This window comes from Anas acuta, chromosome 21, assembly GCF_963932015.1.
Source record: "Anas acuta chromosome 21, bAnaAcu1.1, whole genome shotgun sequence".
NCBI lineage: Eukaryota > Metazoa > Chordata > Aves > Anseriformes > Anatidae > Anas > Anas acuta.
In genome coordinates this window covers 2,967,414-2,992,365 of record NC_088999.1, presented here as the reverse complement: position 1 = coordinate 2,992,365, position 24,952 = coordinate 2,967,414, and the positions used below count along the sequence as shown (strand labels likewise).

General features: G+C 57.7%; 2 protein-coding genes and 1 non-coding gene across 12 annotated transcripts in view; all 3 read right to left on the bottom strand.

The window, feature by feature from the left end:
* SDC3 (syndecan 3) overlaps positions 1-15,790 on the bottom strand; it is a 34,603-nt gene extending 18,813 nt beyond the window's left edge. The window contains exon 1 of the mRNA XM_068657744.1: positions 15,534-15,790. Within this exon, the coding sequence (XP_068513845.1) occupies positions 15,534-15,641 (108 nt within the window). The 5' untranslated portion in view covers positions 15,642-15,790. The remainder of the gene's footprint in view (positions 1-15,533) is intronic.
* Positions 15,791-20,627: 4,837 nt separating this feature from the next.
* Positions 20,628-24,952, bottom strand: part of PUM1 (pumilio RNA binding family member 1) — a 71,009-nt gene continuing 66,684 nt past the window's right edge. For all 10 annotated transcript variants that reach the window (XM_068658179.1, XM_068658181.1, XM_068658182.1 and 7 more), the window contains one exon: positions 20,628-22,409. In XM_068658179.1, coding sequence (XP_068514280.1) covers positions 22,278-22,409 — 132 coding nt within the window. In that variant the 3' untranslated portion in view covers positions 20,628-22,277. The remainder of the gene's footprint in view (positions 22,410-24,952) is intronic.
* Positions 24,569-24,654, bottom strand: LOC137843215 (small nucleolar RNA SNORD103/SNORD85). Its single transcript, XR_011089408.1, has one exon. It is a non-coding gene; the product is annotated as a small nucleolar RNA SNORD103/SNORD85 (small nucleolar RNA).

Below are 24,952 nucleotides of genomic sequence, written 5' to 3'. Positions count from 1 at the left end.
TAAATTTGGGCTGTGAACAATCAGAGCAGCCCACGTGGACGGGATGCTCACAAGGCTGAGGTGGCGTCGCTGGTCCTGGGGCAAAATCCTGCAGGAGATGTAAGTGGTGGTTTTGGGAGAGCGATGCACGCAATGATGCCCATAACTCGGGAGGGGGGGAAGAAGAAAAAGAAGAAAAAAAAAGATTAAAAAAGAAAAAGAAAAGAAATATCCAAGCTGCTTCAGACCCTCCTGGGACAGACCCTGCATGGCCGAAGAGGGGAGGGTACAAGGATGCTCTCGGTGCTGCAGGTTAACCCCACCACCAGCAGTGCCCCGATTGCTGCTCACCCTCTTCCCAGAGCCCGTGTGGGATATCACCCTAATCACAGCGGGCATTTCGTTTTGTTGGGGAATAAACAGCTGGAGCAGTGGGGCTGTGGGCAGGAACGGGGCTGGAGGCTGCAGGCATTGGAGCTGGTCTTCACTGAGCTGCCTGCAGTGAATGCAATGCGGGAGGAAGAGCATCCTGCTGGGCTTGGTGGGCAGAGGGAAACTGAGGCACGGCCTTCATCCTTCGCCTTTCCTTCATGGGAGGTCCCGTGGGGAGGTGAGCAGAGCAGGAGCCCTGCAGTGGGACCGGGCATCATCTCTGGTCACAGCAGTGCCCAAGCACCAGGCAGCTCCTGAGCTGCTCCGTGCCTCCAAACAGTTGCCAAAGAGCACAGGGTTCCCAAAACCTCTAATTTCCACGCTAAAAACACATCGGGGCATCCAGCCCTGCCCCACAACCTCAGAACAAACCAGGCTTTGGGAGGTTTTTGCTCTGCAAGGATCAAAATCTGCTGAAAAAAACGCATCAAGAAAAATGAGAGCGAAGCCACAGGCTTGTTGCAGCATTTTGATATTGATTTCCTGGCTGACATCCTTGATTTGGGCTGAAAAACTGCAGAAAACAAAAGGGTTACAGACAACCCGGGGCATCCGCTGTGCTGAGAAGGTCCAAGGGAGCTGCCCAGGTGGGGGCAGCCAGGCTCGCAGGGGAAACTGAGGCACGGCGCTCCCAAAGCCTGCAGCCACCTGGGAGAGCACCCGGCACTGCACACATCAAACCCGACACTTGTGGCAGCGACAGGGCTCCCCAGCAAACAAAAAAAAAATGTGGAAAAGCCAAGAACACAGGCAAAGCAACCCACAAACAGACTCTCAGCCCACTGCTATTTTTTTTTCCAGCTCTAAAATTGATTGAAATAGCCCCCGTGATCTGACTTAGCTGTTTCTATTTAGGACCCAAATAAGGACTTGTGAGCCCAAAAGCTTATCTGCTTGGGAGTATTTTTTCCCCAACTGTATCAGTTGCTCTAATAAAAGCTGTGACCTCTCCCTGCAAACCTCCCGTGCCCGTATCCTTCTCCTGGCACGGCTGCAGCCACCCGGCCACCACCACGCCGACCTCTCCGCCGTGCCCAGGCTGCTGTCAGAGGAACGACAAGATTACAGCTGGCCCAACATTTGGCCAGCCAAAAAAAAATTTAAAAAGCCAAAAGTTTATGCCTAGAATCTGCCTCCCTCTCCCAGTTCATTCCCATGCTCAGCGGTGAGACCTTCCCAGCCCGACACATGGCTCAGCACAAATCCTGGGCGCCCGAAGCGGTGCTGGAAAATCCCCCAGGGATGTTTTGAAGCAAAAGAAGCAGCAAAATGTGGGTGTGAGCACGTTGTGAAGCCACGGGCAGAGCCCAGACCTGGCCACAAGCATCTGTCTCGTGGTGTCCGGGTCCTCTTTGTCCGCTTGGTGCAGGTGGGGACCGCAGGGGACCCACATTTGGGTGCTGGGACCCCTCCGGCTCGCACAAACCCTCGCCCTGCTCCGGCAGATTTTGGCTCCATCGCTCTGCCAGGGCTTCTTGGAGAGCAAACTGGGAGCACTGGGCTCGCTCCCCCTCGGTTCAGCGAGGGACAGAGCCGGGATTAAGGCTGCGAGCGCAGGGATTACCGCAGCCCTCGGCCGGCTCCCGGCAGATTGTGCGTGCCGTGGGGGAGGGCAGCACAAAGCCCCAGTGCCTCTGCGTTTGGTGGATTTCATGGTGTAATAAATGCAGGATTTACCTGGGGAGGCTTTAAATGCTAAAATTACACCACTGGGGCGCACACGCCGTGGCAGAAGCGAGCAACTGGTTTGCGATGAGTGGGCAACGCTCGACCAAAGGATCAGGCGATCAAAGGAGCTCTTTTTCCCCAGGAACCCACAACCCAGCCCCCACACCAAACAACTCCCCACCGCCAGCCCCTTCTGCCCCAGGGGAAACTGAGGCACGGGGCAAAGCCCTGGCTGGGCTGTAAATCCCCTCTGCCATCAGCATCCCCACGAGCGAGGGGATGAGTGGGTTTCCCCTGCTGCTCCTTGCTGCAGCCACAAGCACCAGCCTGAGCCCCACACCCCATAAAGCTCCCCAACACCCAGCTGGCACTGAGCAGCCCGGGCTTTGTGATCCTCCCAGCTCCCCTTCCTGCTCGCTTCCCAAAACACAGGCGCAGACACGGCGCTGTTCTTGGCACCCCACAGCAGCAACCTCCTGGGCTCGCTGCCACTCGAGGCGTCCCCAGGGACACGTCTCAGGAGGGTGCAGCAACCACTGGGGTGGGGAACGCACGCTTCCCTCAGCCAGAATAAAAGCAAGGAAGGAAAGCCGGGCATTGCACGAGAAGGTGGTGCTCAGCCCAGCTCCATCCGCAGCCCCCAGCCCAACCAAGCCCCCCGGCACTTCCCCGGGTGCCATCAGGGTTTCCAGAGCCGCACGGTGCATACCCAAGGGCTGACCTGCAGCCCACATCTTCACTCAGGACAGCGATATTTGCACAGGTGGAAGCTGGGGAGGTCTCTGTCAGGGCATTTCCACCCATCACGCAGTGGTTTCAGCAGTGTGGGTGCAAGGAGCCCTCAGCCCTGCAGCCTCAGTGGGGTGGGAGCTGCCCCAAAACCACCAGGGCTGGGCACAGCTCAGCCAAACACCAGGGAGTGGGTGTGGGATTTCCTTCTCCCAGGCATCCTGGGTTCGTGCTGTGGCAGGGATGCTGGAGGACACTCAGAGGATGCTCAGAGGATATTTGGCTACTCAAGGCCGCTCGCTGTGCCCGGCCCTGCTCCTTACCCCAAGAGCAGAGACCCCACAGCCAGGCTTTAGCTGGGGAGGTCAGGAACGCTGTGATCCCCCCTCAGATTGCTCCTCCCAACCCCAAAAGATGCTTTTCAGTGCTGGCAGCCATCACCCTCTGTCCCCCAGACCAGCCTTGCATGGGGCACGTCCCCAGTGGGCGGCGGTGGCAATCCAGCCCCTGGGGGTGACCTGCCTGCTGTCACCGGGGGGATGCCGATGTCACTCGGGGGGGCCCAAAACCTAATTACAAGACTCCCAACTGCTCACCTCATCCCCAGGCCCCACCACCTCCCTCCGTGCCTCCTGTCCCCGTGGTTTATCTCCCGTAAGCCGATTGCTCCCCGCAGCCAGCCCCCGGTGCCCGCCGGCCCCAGGTGAAGGGGCGCTGCCCGCAGCCAGCCCAGCAGGATTACAGGGAATTAATTACAGCCGAAATGAGCCGGGGGCAGCGGGGCAGGAGCCAACGTGCCACCCCAGAGCATCCTCCCAGGGCTCCCCGTGGAGAGGTGGCCTTGTTCTCCACCTCATTCCCAGCCACAGCAGGAGGGCCGGATCCAAACCCTCCTGGAACGTGGGTGGGAGATGTCCCCAGGGGGTTCCCTCTCGGTTTCCACAAGCAGGAACGTGCCCAGCACCGGCACCCATCCCTGGCACCCACTGACCACGTCCCCAACATGGGATGTCCCTAATTATGGCCACAAAAGGTTTGCTGACCCTGTTCCCCAGGGGCAGAGCCGGGGCTGCTCCTGCAGGGAGCAGATGGCTCAGGAGCCTCATCCTGCCCAGTGGGGGCGAGGAGGGGTCCGGGACCTCATCTCCTGGAAAGAAAACCCACAGGGGGTAGGAAGAGCCCAACCAAAGGGATGGCACCAAACCACAAATCTGGCATTTAATCTGGAGAGGAGGATGCAGGAGGAAGGGCTCGGGGTAAATCCCTGCCCTGGGGGATGAGGCAAGGGAAAATCCACGGGGAAGCTTCCCCAGGCCGAGCGCTCCCCTGCGGGGCTGGCACCTGCCCTGTCCCCAGCCAGGGAGCTGAGGCCACTGCGAGCTCTGGCCACGCACCCGCATCCTTTGGAGGAAGACCAGCCCCTGAGAGCCACGTAACCCCCCTGCCCCATCCCATCCAGGCAGATTTGATGCCTGCCTGCTCTTTTCCAGGCTTAACCCCCCCAGCACAACACATCCCACCCGACCCACGCCTTGGGATGGCACAGAGGGGACGGGAGCTGATGGACGAGGCTGGAGGCGGCGCTGAGCTCGCTCCGTGCCTGCCACGTGTCCCACCGTGCATTACAAAATCCCCTGGTGTCCTCCCCCAAATCACGGCCACAGAAGGTTTGCCACACCGGGGACCACTACAACATGGGGTGTGTGAAATATGGGTCAGCCGGCGCTGCTGTTAAACGCCTGGATGGTTTCCTTTAATTAAGGGGGAAAAAAAAGGAGAGCTGGCTGGGAACCAGCTGGGGGGGGTCCAGCCCCAAAACCTTGCAGGTCCAATAGAGCAAAACCCTTCCCAAAACACTTCCAGGAAGGTCAGAAGCAGGAAAAAAAACCCAAAGCCCAGCTTATTGAATGTGGGGTGGGGAGCGGGCAACCACCAGCAAGCCCATCGCGGTGCTTTGGCTGCACCACCTCATCCCCTTCCTCGCTTCCCGGGGAGCACAATGAGCAATTGTTTTCTGGCGCCGCCGGGGAGCCCAAAATGACCTCACTGCTGCTGGCGGGACGAGGTTTGGGGTGGAAATGTGCGGGCACAGGAGGGGAATTATCCACCCGTTATAGGACGTGGGACCTGTGTTTCCAAACTCTTTTCTGCAAGGCTTCCAACGAGGGGATGCAAACGCCCACCTCGGAGAGCCCTCATCTCTGCCCCATGGTTATTTGGAGACATGGGGACAGCTCCTGCCCCTGGGGGGGATGCAGCCCAGGGGCCACACGGTGCAGGTGGGCACTGCAGGGGCTGAAACGCACCCGGGACCCCCCCTCGGGGGCTTCACAAAGAAGGGGATGGGGTCGGTGTGTGCCTGGGGCTACTCTGCCAAAACCACAGAGCAAAAAGTGCCTTAATGACCACAATAAGCAATTGTGGGATGATTTTTTAATACCGTTTCATTTTCTGGGCTTGGCTTAATTGTGGTTATTTAAAAGCCACCAGAAAGCCCTGACACCAGCGGGCTCAGCACCGTTTGGGGGATGCAGGAAGCATCCTGGTCCAGGCTACAAAGCAAGCATAAAAAAGGCAAGAAATTCATTAAAAAAAAAAAAAAAAAAAAAAAGGACTATGAGGGGCAAGGAAGGCAGCTTTGTCCATCCCACATTTAAGCACCTTTTAAAGGAAAAAAATGACCATGGTCCTGTGTGAAGCATGCCCCGAGAACCATCCCGTACCTGCTCCTAAAACTGCTGCAGCTCAATTACCGGAGCCCCGCTGCCCCTCCCAACCCGTTCCCATGCTGAGCTGTAGCTAACGAACCTCCTAATAATGATTAATCAGGAATACATCAGAGCCTCCTGCACGCAGCTTTGCTGCTTGGAGCCTTACACAGAGCCCCCCTCCCAAACTGCAGCTCCCCCAACCGCTGCTGGAGGGGGGGGGGGGGGCTATTCCCAGGCCTTTCCCAAACAGCATTTAATTAGGAGTAATTAATCCAGGGGGGGCTTTGCTGCCCGCTGTCCCCAGCAGCAGGATGCGGCGTTTCCGAGCCTGCCTGCTCTCCGCGGAAGGAGCTGTGCCCACCTTCCCCGGAGTTGTCATGGAAATGGTGATGGATGGCGAGGATGATGCTGCGCCTCCAAACCTCTGCGTGTCACAGCCCCGAGCCCCGCGCTGCTCCCCCAGGGACCCGAGCAGCTGCACTCACCCTGCACCGGCACAAACGGGCACCCCGGGGGGACACGGCCAGCTTTCGGGGATGGGGACGCAGAGGGAAACAAGGCTGGGCAGGCTTCACGCTTTGCAAATGTGTCTTTAAGGGGATTTATTTATTTTTTTCAGCCACGTCGCTCGGAAAAAAAGAGATCCCATGGGGAAAAGTGCCGCTGGAGATGTGCAGCGCACCTGGGGTGAGGAGGCAGCAGTGCGAGATGCCTGATCCCACAGCCCCATAAGTAGCCCCGGGTTACATCCCTGGGGTACAGATGGAGGACGGAGTCAGCACGGCTGGGGGAGCCCCACGGGGAGACCAGGGCTCAGCTCAGCCCCTCTGAGCCCCCCCAGCACCAATACCCAGGGGAAGGGGCCAAGGGGCTCTGAGCAGCCACCAGTATCCACAAGGGAGCACAGGATCCGGCCCCACTCGTGTCACGAGCTGCAGGGGCTCAGCCAAATCTTTCACGCAGCAGAGCACAGAGCGAGGAGCTGCTGGCGGTGCCTCTGGGGTGCTCCTTCCCTCAAGGACCACAGAAAGTGACTCGTTTCCATACGAGTGCTGCTTTTTTTTTTTTTTTTTTTTTTTTAATGGCAAAAAAGACACAACCTGCTGCTGCCACGCATTGCCCCGCTCGCAGGCAGGAGGGAGGTTTGTGCTCCACATCCCTCCAGCAGCAAAAAGATTCAGAGCAGCTTTCGCCTTCCCCAGGAGAGCCCCCTCCCCGGCACATTCAGCGTTACTCAGAGCTGTGCAGCGCTCCCAGGCTCTGCTGTTGAAGAAAAACTTATTATTGAAAGGGAAAAAAAAAAAAAAATCTCAGCTCGCTCTCAGCTTGAGTCACCGCAAGCAGGTGAGGAACAAACGGCAGCTGCAGGAGGAGGCTGCTCCTCGGCACCCCTTGTCGGAGGCTCTTTTCCACACCCAGAGCACTTTGCTTTACCGCCCGGCTGCTGAAAGCACGAGAGGATGAGACAAGAGGAAAAAGAGATGGATTCTGCCTGGCTTGCCTCTGTGTCATGGCCTGGGAGGGGAAGAAATGAGTCTTTTTTCTGAGGGTGGGCGGTCAGTGCGCTGACAAACACAGCAGCATCCCCGCGTGGGGACTGCCAAATCCAGCAGCATCCCTGCATGGGCTGGGTACCAGCATCCCACCAGGGGGACTGGTGGCACACAGCAGTGTCCCCACGCCAGCCACAGCCAGGACACGGCCTCGCCACCTCCTGAGACCCGCTGCTGTCCTCGCCACAGCCCCCAGATTGTCAGACCAGGAGGGAAACCAAAGCCGCGAGACCCCAGCGCTGCTTCTGCCTGGCGGAGCTTTGAAGGCACGGCCCCAAGGAGCTCAGAGCCCGGAGGGGGAAGGAAACGGAGCCCAGGTCGTGGTTTCTGAAGGAAAATGAAGGGGGTTTCACACACTGAGGGTTTTCAGAGAGCAGCTGTGACTGCATGGGAAAGGCGCAACGCTGCGAAAGCAAACAAAGTCGGGACGTTTATTAGCCTGAAACTCCAACCAGCCCCGGGTTTCGTGTCCCAACAGGCCACCTCGTCCTCATAAAGGGCTCTTTTTTCCTCCACTTCCCCACACTTTAGCAGCTCAGCAACATGACTTTCCAAGCCCTGGGTAGCAGCGGGCACCATCCCGGGGACGTTCACACCTCCCTGGGAGCCCAGGGGGTTTCTCCACATCCCCGGGGGGGACACAAGCTTGGGTTTGCAGGCCTGGAGGTGCTGGAGGTGGGAGAGGTGGGCTTGGAGCTTGCCCCTGCCTGCAGGGCACAGGGAGCAGGGAGGCTGCAGCCCCTGTGGATGGGAAATGCCTGGAAAAGAGCCGGGCTGCAATAACACAAACCGAGCCTTTTTTTTTTTTTTCCCTTCTCCCTCTAATTGCTCCAGCTATTTTAACCGAGACAGACATTTCCTTGACGATTTTCAAGGGCTATAAATGTTTTATGCCCCTTTCCTCTCCGCCCAGACATCAGCCTGGTGCTGATGCTTGGCGCAAGCGGAGACCCGGCACGGAGCCACGGCAGTGCCACCGGCTGGGGACGGCACGGCACGGGGACAGGGGACACGGACAGCCCGGCCACGTCCCCTTCTCCTCCTCCTGGAGGGATGCAGGAGGTGCCACCACCACCCGGCCTCCTCGCAAGATGTCTTTCTGCTGCAGGGAACTAAATATAGCGCCCAGAGCCTTCGGGGGGCTGCTGCTTTCCGAGGTATTTATAGCTGCAGGCGAGCTCCGAGGACACGTGGGATGGAGCGGCTGGAATCGCACCGGGAAGGGCAGGATGCGGCCCCAGACTGCAGGAGGGAGGCACAGGGGGGAGCACCCTGCCTGGTCCCCAAAAATCACCCACCGGGGAGCACAGCCCCATCTCCAGAACCTCAGCACCCATCCTGCTGCTCAGTGGGTATCATCCCAGGGGCGATACGGGGGAGCCCGCAGCCCTTCCCCGGTGACTTTAGCCCAGAGCAAAACCAAACGCAAATGTCCAAAACACCCCAAGGAGACAGCCCCGGCGAGTCCCCAAAATTCACAGTTTTAGCCCAGAAACTCGCTCCTCCGGCAGCAGAGATGCAGGACACGGAGCCCTTCTTGCTTCCTTCAGCCCCAGCTGTGCTCCCTTTGCGGGCGGGATAAATCCCAGTTCCTCCCCAGGCTGAGCCCAGCTGAGGCTGGATGCTGCACACACACCGCCTGGCTGGGCTTCGTCCCCGCTCTGCCAAAAATACGCGAGGAGCCTCATCTGCTCCAGATGTGGTCGGCACTGCCACTGAGGGGAAGCATCCATAGGGACGTGTGTGCCCCTCTAGGGATGATACAGCCCCTGGTAGCCCCTACAAGCCCATAAATGCCCCTCGGACCCCCACATCGTGCCAGCTGGCACTTGGTGGGGTCCCGATTCCCCTCCCACAAGGAGAGCCTTCACCTCCCTCCTCCTCCTCCTGGAAAACAAAGGGATGGGGGCAGTTCTGCAGCCAGGACTCGTCCCCCCACCCCACATGGGGAGCGCCCACATCCCTGGGGCTTGCAGGCAGGGTGGCTTTAAGGGCATTTGGGACCCCTGTTGTGGGTCCTGCATGGCTCTAAGTGCCATGGCCAGGAAGTGTCTGGGGTCAGAGGAGCACGGGGGTGCTGCAGGAAAAAAGCAACTCAGCCCTGAATGTAAGGCAGGAGGGGGGTGAGGGAGAACTTACTGGGTTACCCCAATTACAGCTCCTAATTAGCACTCAGACTTCTGCAGCCCCTGCAGCCCCGCCAATGGCTTGGAACTGTCCCCAACCAGAGCAGTGCTGGGGACACCCCAATACCAGGCAGAGGGACACAGGGACACCCCAAGAGCCCAGCCAGCTCGCCAACCCTCCCGCAGCCCTCTCCAGGAGCCTAATTGCAGCCTGCCAGGCAGCTAACTACCAAGTTGCACCCAAAACAATTATCTGCTGATAAATGGGGAGAAACAGCTCCTTTCAGTGCCAGGAGCAAACAAAAACAACCAATTACAGAGGCCGGGCGCTGCGAGCGGAGGCAGCCGGGTGCTGCGGGGCAGTGCCTGGAGCTCACCTCTGGGTCCCAGCACCTCCAGCGCCTGTGTCCCCGGTGGGATGGTGACATCCCACAGCCACCAAGGCCAGCTCAGGACCCTATTGCATCCCAGATAACCGCCCGTGGTGTCCTGAGCCCCGATTTATGTCCCATCTGCAGTGGGTGCCAGCACGCTCCCACTGGTGCTGATGGATTTTAACCCACATCGGGAGCCCCCCGAGGTCTGCAGCCCTCCTGGGATGGAGGCAGTGGCGGACACACGTGGATGTGAGCCTCCAGGCACAGCTCAGCCCCTCGGGCAGTGACCTGCAACGGCTTGTGGCTAATTAGAGCCTGATTAGTGCTCACGGTGCAGAAGGAGCTGGTGGGCCGTATCGCAGCCCCGCGGCACAGCTCGCTCACCCGCCTTCCCTCATGGCAGGGAGAGGGAACAGCTCCTCCCCAGCACCTCCCCAGCTGGAAGAGGAAGAGGAGGAGGAAGCAGCGATGCTGGTTCACAGAGCCACAACCCCGGCATTTCCCAGCCCCAAATCGCCCCGATGTCCTCCCGGCACAGGTCCCCTCTCCGTCTGTCCCAGCTCGCCGCAGCGCCAAAAAAGGGAACCCTGCGCTCTGCCAGGCACAGACGAGAGCATCGCTGCACAGAATCACCCCCTTCCATCAACAAATACCTGGCAGCTCCACGATTTTCCACTGGGACAGAGCCAGGGCTTCGGAGCAGGCTGAGCACCATCCCCAGCAAGCCCCCACCTCCTCCCCGTGCCCCCCAGTGCCACCGCCGCTGTCACCCTGCTCAGATCTGCAGAGCCCTGTCCTGGGGGTGGGGGACCCCCACGAAACCCTCACCTTGCCTTTAGCAAATGGACGGGCAGCCTGCACAAGAGGGAGAAGGAAAATTAGAGGTTGGGTGATGCTACTTGCCAAAAAGCCTCCAAAAGAGGGAAAAAAAAAAAAAGTTCTACATTTCCTGGAAAAAAAAATTAAAAAAATTATATATATATATAAAAGACCATTTTTAACCAGAACTCCCACTCTCCTTTCCCAAAACACAGCCCTCTGGTGTATTTTGGATGTTTGCTAACATGAGCATCACTTAAAAAAAACAACAAGGCGAGCACGTGTTCGGCAAGGCATGCCCTCCTCACAGCAGTTCTTCAGCCCGACCAACGCGGCTCACAAAATAGCTTCGGCCTCCTCCTCCAGAAAACAGCATTTTTTGGCAAAGAAACCCTTTTGCCAACAAGTTTTGCTCAGAGCTGCCCGAGGGACGAGGCTGCCCCGGCTCCAGCCTCCCCCAGCTGCCTCCACCCCAAATGCAAGCGGCCGGGGGCAATCCTTCAGCAAGGATTTCCCCCCCTTGTTGCTAAAACCAGCCTCATTTCTCCCTTGGCCGGGAAAGAAGCAGCAGCCCCAAGATCACTGCTGTTATTTTTATCTGGAAATAACTCCTTTGAGCCGCGTCCAAGCCTCTCCAAGGCAGGGAGATGTTTTGCAGCGCGGCCGCGGAGAGCTGCGGGGACTTAAACACAGCCGGGGCAGAGCAAATGTCCCGGCCCAGAGCAGGCAGGGCTCGAATCGCTCGTTTTTGGGCTCAAATCGCTCATTTTGTGGTGCTGAAGCACGACAGGGGGATGCTTGGTTTGGGGAGCACCCCCCAGGGCAGGAGGTGGTGCCGCTGTGCTCCCCATTGCTGCCCACCCCATCCAACGCCGCCCCCCAGCTCCAGGCACTGCTTGCAGCAGCACAGCTGGGTTAAATTCGGCTTTAACCAGGACTGGAATTAGCTTAAATCATTTTTTTAAAACAAAACAAAACAAAAAAAGCTTTAAAATAACCAGCTCTGAAAACGCTTTCCCCTTCAAAGCAACAACAACAACAAAAGGCATCCTGTGCCACCCCATGAAACCCATTTCTTCCCCCAAACCTCACTGTTGGGGGTTGTGTGGGGGGGATGCTCTGACAGGACCGGGTTTGGCGACCCCAGGAGCTGCCCTTCGCCTTTGGGGGGCCCCATCCTGCCCCGCGGTGCTGGCCACAAAGGGCTTTTGCCCCGCGCAGCCCTGCACGGGGAGCTCGGCGTAAATGTCACATTAATTAACTGGGCGAGCTCTCTGCGCCGCCACAAAAAGCCTCTGTTCTCTTCTGTTCCCTCTGTTCCGCCCCGGCTCCCTGCCTCCCACCCCTGCTGTCCCCGGGGATGCTGAGGCTGGCAGCAGCCCTGCCGCTGGGTCCGCTCCTCCCGGGGGGAGGAATTCCTGCTCCCCCCCTGTCAATGCGCATCGAGGGACCAGGGAAAGGCACAAAGAGAGGAGGGAAAAGCTGGAAAATGCTCCCGAGGCTCCGCTCCTCCCTCCGCACACGAGCTGAGGCTCCGTCTCCAGCGCCGCGGTGGGCACAGCGACGTAACCCCCACACAACCCACCCCAAAAAAAAACAGCCTGTGCCTGAAGCCATCCCAGGAGGGGCTGGGAGCGATGGAGCCAGAGCAAGGAAAGGTGACCACAGCCCTTGGCTGCTTCCTGAGACCCAACACGTGTCCGTCTGTCCGTCCGCCTCGGCAGGGCTCCAGCAGGGACACAGACCCGAGCCACCGGCACCTGCGAGAGGTTACGGCTGATCTGCGCCCTCAGCGATTACGGTGCCGAGCTGATCCCTAAGCTGCGGGCTGCCAGAAGGGGCCAGGACAAAATCCTGCCCAGGGGATGGGGTGGCAGGGGCTGGGGGCTCCTCTCGTCCCATCCCAAGCCGGGACTCCCATCACGGGGACGAGGCCGACCCCCTCCTCCAGGCGCCCAGCACCGGTGGCACCACCATGGTGCAGGGGTCACCCTCACCAATTAACACTCATTAACCCACCCTTTGCCCGCAGCACCCAATTAATGTGAGCCTGAGGAAGCAGCCCTGGATGCCACTTGGCTGCAAAAGCCACAGCTCTGCACGAGAAGAGGAGGAGGAGGAGGAGGAGGGAGTGATCGCCAGCCAGCCCTCCTGGCACAGAGCAGCCCTGGTGCCAGCACCACGCACGGCGTCCCCAGCCCTGGGCTCCCCAGTGAGCTCGGTGGCCCCGCTCCTTCCCATCTCACCCCCATCTCATGCCCATTTCCCTGCCTGCCTCCACCTTCCAGCTGGGACCGGGCTCCTTTCCCTTCTGCCTGGCTCCCGGGACCACGCTTGGCTTCTCAGGTGACTGCTACGGGGTTGAGCTGGTGGCCCCATGAGCAGGGGCTCCTCTCCGCCAAGCCACCTGGATTTCCCAAACAGACCCAAACCTTCATCCTCTGCCCAACGGGGACAGAACCAGCTCCAAAGCGAAAACACGCGGCAGGGAGTGGGCAAGAGCAGCCAGAATCACGCTGCCACCTCCCCCAGCCTGGGGCCACCCACCCGCCACAGCCGGGCTCTGTCCCAGCAGGGGGGACAGGACGGGGACCCCACTCTGTGCCCCGAGCCCAGCGCCCCGATGGTCCCATCCTGGGGCAGCTCCTCCTGGCACCCAGCCTGGGAGCTGGAGCTATTTGTCGGCTCGCTTGGTGCAAATATTAATTTGAATTTTAATAAACCTCTTCAGGAGAGCTGCTTCGTTAGGGATGACGGATGCTGCTCCGGAGAAGGCGCGGGCAGGGCTCGCTGGCACAGAGACAAAACAGGACGTCAGCAAACATCCGCCGGGCTGGGGACGGGGCAGGACGCGGCGTCCCCAGGCTCGGTGTCCCCGGGGACACCCGGGGCTCAGAGCACCCAGCCCCGCAGCATTCAGGGGATGGGGACGGGGCGCTCCATACCCAAGGAGGATTTCCACCCAAAACGCATCCTGTGCACACCCCGCGGCTCTCACACAGGTTGCAGCCCCGATGCCACCAGGCAGGTGGGGACCAGGATCCAGCAACAGCACAGGGACGGGCTTGTGGGCAGCCTCACGCTGTCCCTATGCACAAGGGGGTCCCCAAATCCATCTCTCAGCCCCCTGACATTCGGCTGGGGTGCACTGGAGCTGTTCCAAGTCATTGCCCCCATCCTGGAGAACCTGGGGAGAGGGGGCAGGTGAGACCTTGCCCAGCGCCACCAAACAGCTGTAAAGTGACTGCGAGGAGCAGCAGGGGAGCAGCAAGGCCTCGGCCCCCTCCAGCTGAGGATGCTCCGTGTCCCCCAGGTCCCCAGCGAACCCCCCCAGCCCGGCAGCTCCAAGCCTCGCGTTTAACGAACCCGTGGCCCTTCCTCGCTAATTATCCTCAGCAAATGGCTGCACCGCCACCCGCCAGCTGCAGATCCCCAAATGGAAGGAATTAAGATCACCGAGGGGGGAGCAGGAGGCGCACACACAACCGGGTGCTGGAGATGCAGCGCTTGCCACCACGGGCACCCAGCGGCAAAAATGGGTCCAGCGGGTCCTCGGCTGTGATGGGCGAGGGATGGGACCACCCGGCGCTGCATCACCACGACCTGTCCCAAAGCTGGGCCTGAGCCCCCACCACAGCCCCCCCCGGTTGGAGGCTGAACGCCTTCTTCCCCAGTGTGATGTTGGGTGCCATAAACGCCCGGTGTGCCGGGACCGTGCGGCATCGCGCCCGGAGCCACACAGCTCGGGGCTGATGGATCGAGGAAATCGCAGCCCTCGCTCGGTGTGTGCCCGGCACAGCCTCGGCAGCCCCCTGGGAAACGCAGAAGTTGCAGCTGCTGCTTTGGGGAGATGCAAACGCCACTGCCACAGCCCCGCAAACGCCCCCGTTACAGCCCCGCACGCCCACTGCAGCGGGAACGGGGGTACCGGGACCCCCGGGGAGCAGGGCGGGCTCCGGGGCATTAAATCCAGCATTAAATCCAGCAGGGCGTCCAGCATCGAGCAGCCAGGCCCTGGGACTTTTTCACGAGGAAAGGGAAAGGCAGGGAAGGCAGCCTGCATCCCTCCCTGCCTGCTTCCCACACCCCGAGGAGCCGTGCGGTGCCACCATCGCTCCGCGCGCAGGGAAAGCCCCGTTCTGGGACCCGGCACGCACAGCATCGCCCTACAGCCACCACCCCAAAAGCCACCCGGGTCCCTCGGGTGTCCCCATAACCAAACCACGGCACAGGGAGCACAGGGCACGGGGAACCTGCTTGAGACTGGCTCCGGCATTGGGGTTCCCCTGGACGGGAGTGCCACAGCCCTGACCCCTTCCCCCTGCCCAAATCCCTCTCCTGGGAGTGGGGCTGGAAAATCCTCCTGGATGGGGAGCCGGGAACCAGCGCGGGGATGGGAAACGCTGGGGTCCAGGGGGCTCAGCCCCATAAGGGGGGCAGCACCGGGGCAGGGCTGGATCTTTGCAGGGTCGGGGCCAAACCCCACAAGTTTCTCTCCCCCTCCAGAAGCGGGGAGGGGGCACAGGTGGGATTTTCCCCCCGGCCACCCCTCGGGGCTGCTTCAAGGCGCGTTTCCCCATGACCTTCAAACGGCATCTACCTGCAGCCCCCCCCCGCGCACCCTGCGCCCCCCCCTCGGCTGCCTGCACCCCAAAAACCTCAGCCTGCACCCGGCTGGGGGCGAGCATCACTTGGGGGGCGGGGGGGGACATCCCTTGGGGACAGGAGCATCCCTTGGGGGCCGGGAGGACACGCGTTGGGGGGCGGAACACGGCTTAGGGGGGCACCCTCTGAGGGTGGGGGCATCCCTTGGGGTTGGGGGGAGCATCCTTTGGCGGGGGGGCTGTAGGGGAGGAGGTTGTAGGGGGTGTGGGGAGAGGTTGGGGTGGGGGGCTGCTGCTCTTCAGGGGGGCTGCAGCGGGTGGGGGGGGGGGCTGAAGATATTTTTATAGCTTCGCTCTGCCCCAAAACTCCCCATCACCCCCCCCAAAACCAAACCAAACCAAACCAAACCCGAACCCCACCCTCCAAAGACCCGCGCCCACCCCCCGACATCCAACATCGGGGTCCCCTCACCCTTACCCCCCTAAACGCCCCCCCCCCCCCACAGACCCCTCGCCCCCCCCCCCCCACACTCACCGCGGCGGGGCGGGCTCCCCCCCCCAGCAGCAGCAGCAGCAGCAGCGGCACCGCGAGGCCCCGCGGGCCCCGGGCGGGCGGCGGCGGCGGCGGCGGCTCCGCGGGCATCTTCGGGCAGCGGCGGCGGCGGCGGGGCGGGGACGGAGCCTTTGTTGCCGCCGCCGCCCGCGGGAGGCGGTGTGCGAGCGGGGAGGGGGGGGGGGGCCGCCGCCGAGCCGCCCGGCACAGCCCCAGCCCCAGCCCCAGCCCCAGCCCCAGACCCTCCCCGGCACGGCTCGGCACGGCTCGGCACGGCTCGGCCCTCCCCCGGCCCGCACGGCTCTGCCCCGCCCCGCCCCGCCTCGCTGAGAGGGGAGGGGGACGCCTCTAACGGGGGGGGTATGGGGGGTATGGGGGGGTATGGGGGGGTATGGGGGGTAAGGGGGGGTTGGGGGAATATGGGGGGGTAAGGGGAATATGGGGGGTTGGGGGGAATGGGGGGTGTGGGGGGGATTGGGAGGGTTGGGGGGAATGGGGGGGTTGAGGGAAAATTAGGGGTGGGGGGGTTATGGGGTGGCAGGGGGGAATGGGAGGGTGGGGGGAAAATGGGAGGGTATGGGGGAATCTGGGGGAATCTGGGGGGTGGGGGGAAATGAGGGGTTAGGGGGAATATCAGGGGTAGGGGGAATATGGGGAGTTGGGGGGAATGGGGGGTGTGGGGAGGATGGGGAGGGTTGGGGAGAATGGGGGTTTGGGGGGAAAATTGGGGTTGGGGGGTTATGGGGTGGCAGGGGGGAATGGGAGGGGAGAAGGAATATAGGGGGTAAGGGGGAAAATAGGGGGTGAGGGGGAAATGGGGGGGTAGGGGGAATATGGGAGGGGTGGGGGGAATGGGGAAATATGGGGGGAAATTGGCAGTGGGGGGAATGGGAGGGTGGGGGGAAAATGGGAGGGTATGGGGGGGAATATGAGGGGTGGGGGGGAAATGTGAGGTTAGGGAGAATATGGGAGGGGTGGGGGGAATGGGGGCTTTGGGGGAAAAATTGGGGGTGCGGGGGTATGGGGGGGTTGGGGAGAATGGGCAGGTAAGGGGAATATGGGAAGTTGGGGGGAATGGGGGGTGTGGGGGGGATTGGGAGGGTTGGGGGAATGGGGGGGTTTGGGGAAAATTGGGGTTGGGGGGTTATAGGGTGGTAGGGGGAATGGAAAATGGGGGGAATATGGGGGGTGGGGAGGTTATGGGGGGATTTGTGGGGATATGGGGTGGAGGGGAATAAGGGGCTGCGGGGGGGGGGAAATGGGGGAGCCGAGGAGTAGATGGGGGGTATGGGGTAAATAGGGGGATGCGGGGGTAGATGGGGGGGCACAGGGAGGATATGGGGGGTATTGGGGAAGGTGGGGGGAGCCAGGGAGTGCAGAGGTGTGGGGGCTATGGGGTTATGGGGGTAAATGGGGGGTGTGCAGGGGTGTATGGGGGGGGGGGGACCCAGGGCGTATATAGGGGGGTATGGGGGCAGATGGGGGGAAGCAGGGGTATGTAGGGTGAGGGGGGGAGTAGATAGGGGGGTATGGGGAAGGTGGGGGGATGCAGAGAACATATAAGGGGGCATGGGGGGAGATGGGGGTACACGGGTAGATACAGGGATATGGGGAAGATGGGGAGGCCCAGGGAGTGTATGGGGGGGTATGGGGGCAGATGGGGGGGTGCAGGGACAGATAGGGGATATGGGGAAGAGGAGGAGATCAAGGAGTGTGTGGGGGTTATGAGGAAGGTGGGGGGACCCGGGGGTAGATTGTGGGGAGGGGGGAATTTAGGGATTATATAGGGTGAAATGGGGGGAGCCCAAAGGGTATATAGGGGGGGCATGGGGGAAGATGGGGGGACACAGGGACAGATAAGGTGGGCATGGGGAGGATGGGAGGGAGCCAGGGGTAGTTGAGGGGGGTAAGGGGGCACATGGGGACGGACACGGGGGGGGGACGTGAGGGTAGATGGGGGGCACCCAGGAGTAGGGAGGGGGAATGGGGAAGATGGGGGGGACACAGGGGGTGTATGGGGAGCTCATGGGGGCATCTGGGGGGACACAGGGGTTAGTGGGGGAAAGTGGGGCAGAGGGGGGGGACCCAGGGGCAGAGAGGGGGCATGTGGGGGGATCAGGGGGAGATGGGGGAAACCTGGGACAAACGGGGGGGTGCTGAGGGACCCCGGGGCAGCTGGGGGGGACCCAGGGGTAGGTGCGGGTACTCAGGGGAGATGGGGGGCAGCGGGCAGCTGGGGGGGGCGAGGGGCAGATGGAGGAGGGACCTGGCACCAAAGGGGACACTGGGTCACCCCGACGGGAGGTGGCAGCTGTGGGAGAGGTGGGAGCAGGGGGAAGGACACGGGGGGGGGTTTCTCTCTTAGGGCAGCCCTAACGGGTTTCACACCTTTCCCGTGCAAATCCGAACAAATAAACCCACAAAAGCCCCGTCCTGAACTCCAAGCGCTGCGGTGAATGAATGCGGGTGAGGAGCAGCGGCCTGACCTGGGGTTAGAGGGGAAATCAGGCAAAATCGGCTAAAAAACGAGCCCCGGCCCTGGCATGGGGTCACTCCTGGGGGGCGGGGGGGGCAGAGCCCCCAGCCTGATCTCGGGGGCGTCGCTGCCCCTTCTGCCCCTCCTCATTGTGCAGTAATTAACGGGATGATGATGATGATGATGATGATGATGATGATGATGATGATGATGATGATGATGATGATGATGATGATGACAGCCGCACACGGAGCCGCGCTCTGGCCGGGCCGGGCCCGGTTGCTGAGGCTGCACCGCCCCCCTGTGGCTGCCGCGCTCCCTGCAGCCCCCCCCGGCCCCGCCGCGTCCCCAAAAGCAGCCCCCAGCACCCCCGGGGGGGCACCCAGCGGCGGCCCCGTGGCTTGGCTGGGACTCGGGGGGGTCCCAGCGGGGTCCCCGGAGGAATCTGGGCGCAGCCGCTGCCACCGGCCCCGGTCCTCGGCCTCGCTGCGGCTCCAGGGACAGCGGGGATGGTGGCCCCATGGAGGTGTTGGCCCCATGGGGTCGGGGGGCTGGGGTGGGATGCGGCTGAGCTGGGGGCTGGGTCAGGGCTCCTGCACCCCTCAGCCCCGCGTCCCTTCCCCGGTGGTGGCAGCAGGGCCCCGTCCCCCCGCAGGGTCCCCATCCTGTCCCCCACCAGCACCCAAGGGCCCTGTGCCAGCACCCACATCCTTCTTCCATGGCCGGGCGTGGAGCAGAAGCCCGCAGGCTTGGGCAACCCCAAAACCCCCAGGGTCGGTTCCTGAAGTCCCGCAGAGCCGTGCTGGGGAGCGGGGACAGGGCCAGCACCGAGCCCCCTCTGTTTCTGGGGTGGGTCCCAAAGCTCAGGGACGCGGGGCCCCAGCACCACCCAAACCTCGTGGCCCCGTGCGATCGCTGCTGCTGCTGCAGGGCCCCAAACCTGGTGAAAAAAAGGTGTCCGAAAGCCAAACCAGCGCTCGGCTGAGTTTAACGAATTTAAGGTGTGAAAACTGATTAAAGCCACTGCTGGGCCACGCTGGCACTGCCTTTTGGTGATGGGAAAGGGGCAGCATGGAACCTGCAGGCATTTGACACAGAAAAAGTAAAAGCCCTTTGAAAGGAGCAGGCGTTACCGGAGCCTGTGCAACTCCTCCAGCAGCATCTGCACGCCCGGAGCAGCTCCGTGTGCTTTTGGAGTCAAGTTTGGTGCAGTGAAAGCCATCACACTGACATCTGTGCTGGGCATCAGTTCTTTAAAAATGCTAATTTCAGATGGAAACAAGCAGCATCACGTTCTACGACAAAGTTGTAAATGTTTTAACAAGCTAAATCAAAAATAAATTAAAAAAAAATCCTACAAAATGTGACTTTTCCTCCCCTCCTCCATCAGGGGCTTTGCACAAGTGCTTTGAACTTCATCAGGATTTCCAGCGATGCTGATGGCAACCTTCCGAAAAGGGTTAAGACCCAGCAGCCCCTGAAGTGCAGCAGTGGCAGGGAGGATCCTTTATGCTCGTAAATGAAGAAAAATTGGTGGTAAGCAGAGGCCAATTTTCTCTCTGAGCAGAGGTCGCAGTCGGAGTCCTGCGGGGATCTGCGTTCGGGGCGGGCTGCTCAAAGCATCCAGAAGGGATCTGGCAAAGGGGATGGGAAACAGACACGGGGCTGCCTTGTAGCACTTAATTAGGGTAATAAAGGACCCTGAGGAGCCGCACAAGAAGCTCCCAGGGCTCTGGGACAGAGCAGCTGCTGCTGACCTCGGGGTCGGGGTGAGGAACGGTGCTGGAGGAAGAACCCCAGCGCCGCTCACCCAGCGACAGGCACGGGGCTGAACGCGGCCCCTGGGGAACCAGATCCTCAGAGATCCTCAGAGCTGGGGAAGTTTCCATGGAAACACGAGCTCGTGTTTCGTGTTTCAGCTGCAGCCACAGCAACTGCGGGCTGCTGGTTGTGGCGATGCTCAGCAGCCCCAAATTGCTCCTCGCTCCTGCCCTTGGAGCATCCCCACCCTGCCTGCTGGGCACAGCTCGTGGTGCTGCTCCCCTGACCCTTCCTCCTGCACACCCAAACCAAAAGATATGAAAAAAAGTATGAAAAAGCTTCTGCACAACTAGCAGCTCCCTGGAGGGACAGTCCTGGACTGCAACGAGGGCAGGGTGGAGAGGAGGATGACAAAAGCCGAGGAAAGCATGAGTAGAGCACAAGAGGTAATGGGGAAAATTATTCCCCGCCCTTCTCAGCAAGAGCTGCAGTGCTTAAAAAGCGACCAAGAGGCAGTTTACCTACAGAAGGTGGTCGTTCGGCTTGAACTTACCACCAGAGGATGGATGTTGTGTTTGCTTTGAGTTGGTACAGGCTCCAAAGAGGTTTAGAAATCCCAAGAGCACAGGTCAGGCGCAGGCCAGCGAGCCCCAGACAGCAGCAGGACGGGTGCCAGAAGGGGGAAGCAGCACTGAGCCAGCACCAAGCACTCACTCTGCTCCCTCGTCTCCACACGTTGCTGCTCACAGAGGAGCTGGAGGCTTGCAAAGAAAGGCAAAAGCAGAGAGGGAGGTGTGGCGGTGGCACTCCACTCAGAGCGGCCAAAGAAAGCACCAAGCCAGATTCCAAAGTTCTGTATTTTTCAAAATAAAGATCACACGTTGTTTAGAGACAATCTACACAAGAGTTACAAAAAATAGTCGCCCAGGCATAAGCATACACAGGTTTGTTAATTATACACATATGGTTACAAGTGTGCTTGCAAAAAAGTTCATTGGAAATATACACAAGGCTCTGTAAATGTACACCGTGTAGTGTTACAATTCTATATTCAAACAAGGAAAATTGACAGTATGTTACATTCACTTACAAGTAGACAAAATGCAAAATACAGTTCATCTTCTGTACAAAAAGGGAAGGTGATTCACACTTTACAAGGTGAAAAGGGACTCTGATTGTAAGGAAAACTAGGGGATTCTGTACTTTTGCACTTTTTGTTTCTTACTGTCACAAAATAAGCAAAACATTACTTTTTAAGATTCAAAAAAACACTATTTTGAACTGAATCATTTTGTATAACATTTAGAAAGGATCGCTACTGTTCAACTAGGTGACAAATAAAACCAAGCAATTTTTTTTTTTAAACATTAACTAGGCTGTATAAAGAGAACATTTCCTTCAAAAGAAAAAATTTACTTCTGGTTGAAATTACAATTTACAATATACAACACTATATGCTACGACCATAAAAGGTGTGAATATACACTGAAATGCACAGGTTTTGCTAATTCTTTTTTCTTACCAAAAAACGGGTTTATGTCGATTCAAACTTCTCCACATTTACATTACAGAGGTTTACAAATGTACAATTGTACAGTCAGAAGTATGTTCCACTACTAGGGTACATTATAGATACAGATCAGACATCAAAACAAGAAAATACTACAAATTTTTATATATGTAAAGTCTACACCAAGTATACACTATATATTTATAGAAGCAAGACCAAAGCCGAGTTGGATTTTTTTTTTCCTCATGCTAAATAATCAAATTGTGTCTCTCAATGTTAACAGAACAAACTGAGTAGGCAGTAAACAAGTACACCCGCCCCCCGCCCCCTTGCTTTAAAAACTTTCTGGGTGTGTACGTTTTCTTCCAAAAACGACCACTAAGCTACCTCCTTTAGCATGTTATACTCAAAAAAACAAAACAAAAAAAAGCAATTAAAAAGTTTCAAAAACTTAATTCTTTTTAAACTGAAGCTTTAGCAAGTTGAATTTTTTTATATTTATAAACAGTGTTAAAGGCATCCTTTGTGCCATTTAACTAAAATTCAAAAAATTCTTGCTGACTTTTGACTAAAAGGAGAAAAAACAGGTATTTGCAAAAAAGTTGCCTGCAAGGCAGATGAATTAAAAACGTGTTTGTTTTTTTCTTCAAACCAACCACCCTGAAAGTTTCCACATTTGGAATATAGATACAACAGTGAACAAAAATGTGGCCTTCCATGTACATTTGATACCTATGTACAAGTATTCTATACACCAGTAAAACAGCAGGGCAATTAGTTAATTAAAAAAAATAATTAGTACATGTTATGCATAATAAAATTAAAGAAATTTACAAAGGCTTTTCTTTTTTTCTTTTCCTTTTTTTTTTTTCTTTTAGTAGTTTAGCAACCACAGACCGTTTTCTAACTGTACTGGAACAAGGTGGGTTGCTGGTTGTGAACGAGTGCCTGCTGGCAGCGAGCCCCGCAGCGCGCCGCCTCAGATGATGCCGTTGGGGGGGCCGCAGATGGGCCCCAGGTCAACCCCGTTCTTCATGTAGTACTTCTCCAGCTTGGCCAGGATGTGTTTGCCGTAGGTGTACTTGCGCAGGGTGGCGATGTGAGGCCGGATCTAGGAGGCAAAAGAGAGGGGTTGGGGTTGGTGACCTGACCCACAGCCGCAGCGATCCCATCCCACGCCACGGCCGGTGCCAGCACAGGCAACCAGAAAATGCCTCAAAATGTAGGGTGCCTTTTGCTGTAACCACCTCAATCCATGAACCAAATCAACGTTTTGTAACTCACTGCTGTTATTTTTCAGGTTAATGGCAAAATGAATTCCTGGTCAAGCAGGTGGGATCTTGAGGCCTAATACAGGATCAAGCGGAATCCCTGTCTCGTGGATGAACCTAAAGCGTTGTCCAAAGCAAGGCTGGCAAGACAGGGCTCCTGGATGCTCGAGCTTCCCAAGGGTGCTCTGACCCCCTGCCCACCTCCACCTCTCTGGCCTGGGGACAGACCGATTGCTACCACAGAAAATACACTGCAAGGGGTGGCTCAGCTGAGCAGCTTTTACTGCACCTCAGCAGCCCCGAGAAGTGAGGCAGCTGAGCAGGGCTTCACCCTCCTTCCACGCTCAGCTTCTGAAGGGCTCAAAGCCCTGAAGGGCTCCCAGTATCAATTTCAGCAGTATATTTGGAGAGATACTGGGAAAGGCAAGCAGCCTGGACTGAACAGCTGTTTAATTTCTGAACCTAAATACACTTTTTTCCCTTATTTTTAAGCAGACTTCACACAGTCATACTATTTCAGAGTAAAAGTCATCTGCAGCTCCACCAGAATTCCTGTAGCTGGAGTAAAGCCACCTTTACTGGAAGAACCAGACGAGGAAAACCTCTGTAGTAGCTGCACTGACATCCTTGTGCTGCTGAAGTTCGAGACCTAAGAGCCATTTATTTTCATTCCTGTTACTATCCCACACCACCAGCAAGTTCCTCTGATAAGGCAACTACTACAGACTTTTTACTGCACGGTGGAAAGTGCAGACCGGACGAGGAGCAGCCAGAACACGACGTACAGCCCGCCCCTCTCCTCCCCTGCTCCTGGGGCAGACACATCACCATTGCTTGCCCTAGCCAGGGCTGACTGAACTCCCATGGGAAGTCCACCCCATACTCATCCTATTCCATCAGCTCAGTCACTAGCTGTTTGAATTCTTACTCGACTTCAAGAACCAGTTTTGTAAAAATTGGATTTATGTCTTGGCCCTCCCCACATCGCATTCCCAAGGAGGTCAGGCTGCTTCGCTGAGGTTACGGAACAGAGAACTTCCCAAGTCCAACAGTACTTTCTTTGTTCATCTTCATTTCTAAGCCTTTTTTTTTTTTTTAAATGACAGAACTGACTGTTAAGATTATTTTTATTTAGAAAAAAGTGCTGTTAAAAGCATGATGCAAACTGCTTGTTTGCACTACGAACAATTTTTACAATCCCAAACCAACAGGCAATGCACTCAGTTTTCCCAGGCTTTCATTCAGCTCGGTAACGCAGCTAACATCTTCACATTCAGCCAGCCTTATTTAGCTGTCATCCTGCTTCTATTTTTGACAGCCACACTGATAACCTAATTAGCATATTATTCAGAAGACTCCGCTTGACAAGAACAGGAACGTGTCGGTAAAGATTTTAAATGTATGTGCACACATCTCACAGATTAGCAGAGCTACGGGTCATTTTGCTCCAGTGAGGCTGTACACTTTTATTTATTTTTCTTCTGGACTAATACAGGCTTTGGTTTAAAGTAACTACTGTGGATGACTCCTAAACCTAAGAAGTAGCCTACTTGATTATTTCAATTGCATATTTGTTGTTTATAAAGCAGGAAAATGAAGACATCACCTGATGTTTAGAGCCTCCCACCCTTGGGGAGCAGCCCTATAAGCCCTGGAAGGCAGGGCTGGCAGCAATGCTTACTGAATTCCCAAATGTCTTCATTTTTGACAAACAGGAAGTCCTCAAACTGTTACACACTCCAACACTGCAGCATGATGCTAATCCCTGGAAGTCTCTCGTCAAAAACATATCCAAACCCGAGAAACACGGGATTTGATTAACGACTCCGGGCTCAGCAGCTACAGGAACACCACACATGCCCCATTAGCACGATGGGGACGGCTAACCTGACTTTCCTGATCAGCGCTGCAGAGCTGGGACACGAAGTGACAGGCAGAGCTTGGCAGCCCTTCGAGAGGCAGCCAGCAGTTCTGCGTTAGTGCTTGAGGTGCTCCGAGGTCTGGCTCAGCTCCGCTGAGTACATAACACATCTCTCATTAGCAAACGCTCTTCTCAGAGAGGGCAAGTGTGTCATCATTGCCAGACTTTCAAAAGGCACCTCGCCAGGCACCAAATTGGTGGCACTGCTACAGGAGATGTCTTAGTGTTTTTTTATCATCGCTCACTACGCCATGAGTGCAGAACTGGGTTACTAGGTCAGAGAAGATTGCTAGAAGCAACCAGCTAGTTTTAAGTCCAAACGGCATCTCATTAATTCATATAACATGAATATATTCCAACTACTACTTTCCTGCAACTTTGAAATACCTGGGTCGTTAGGAAGTTCTAAAGGCAAAAACAATTATCTCAGCCTTCGTTTCTCCCTGCAACCAGTGTGGCAGT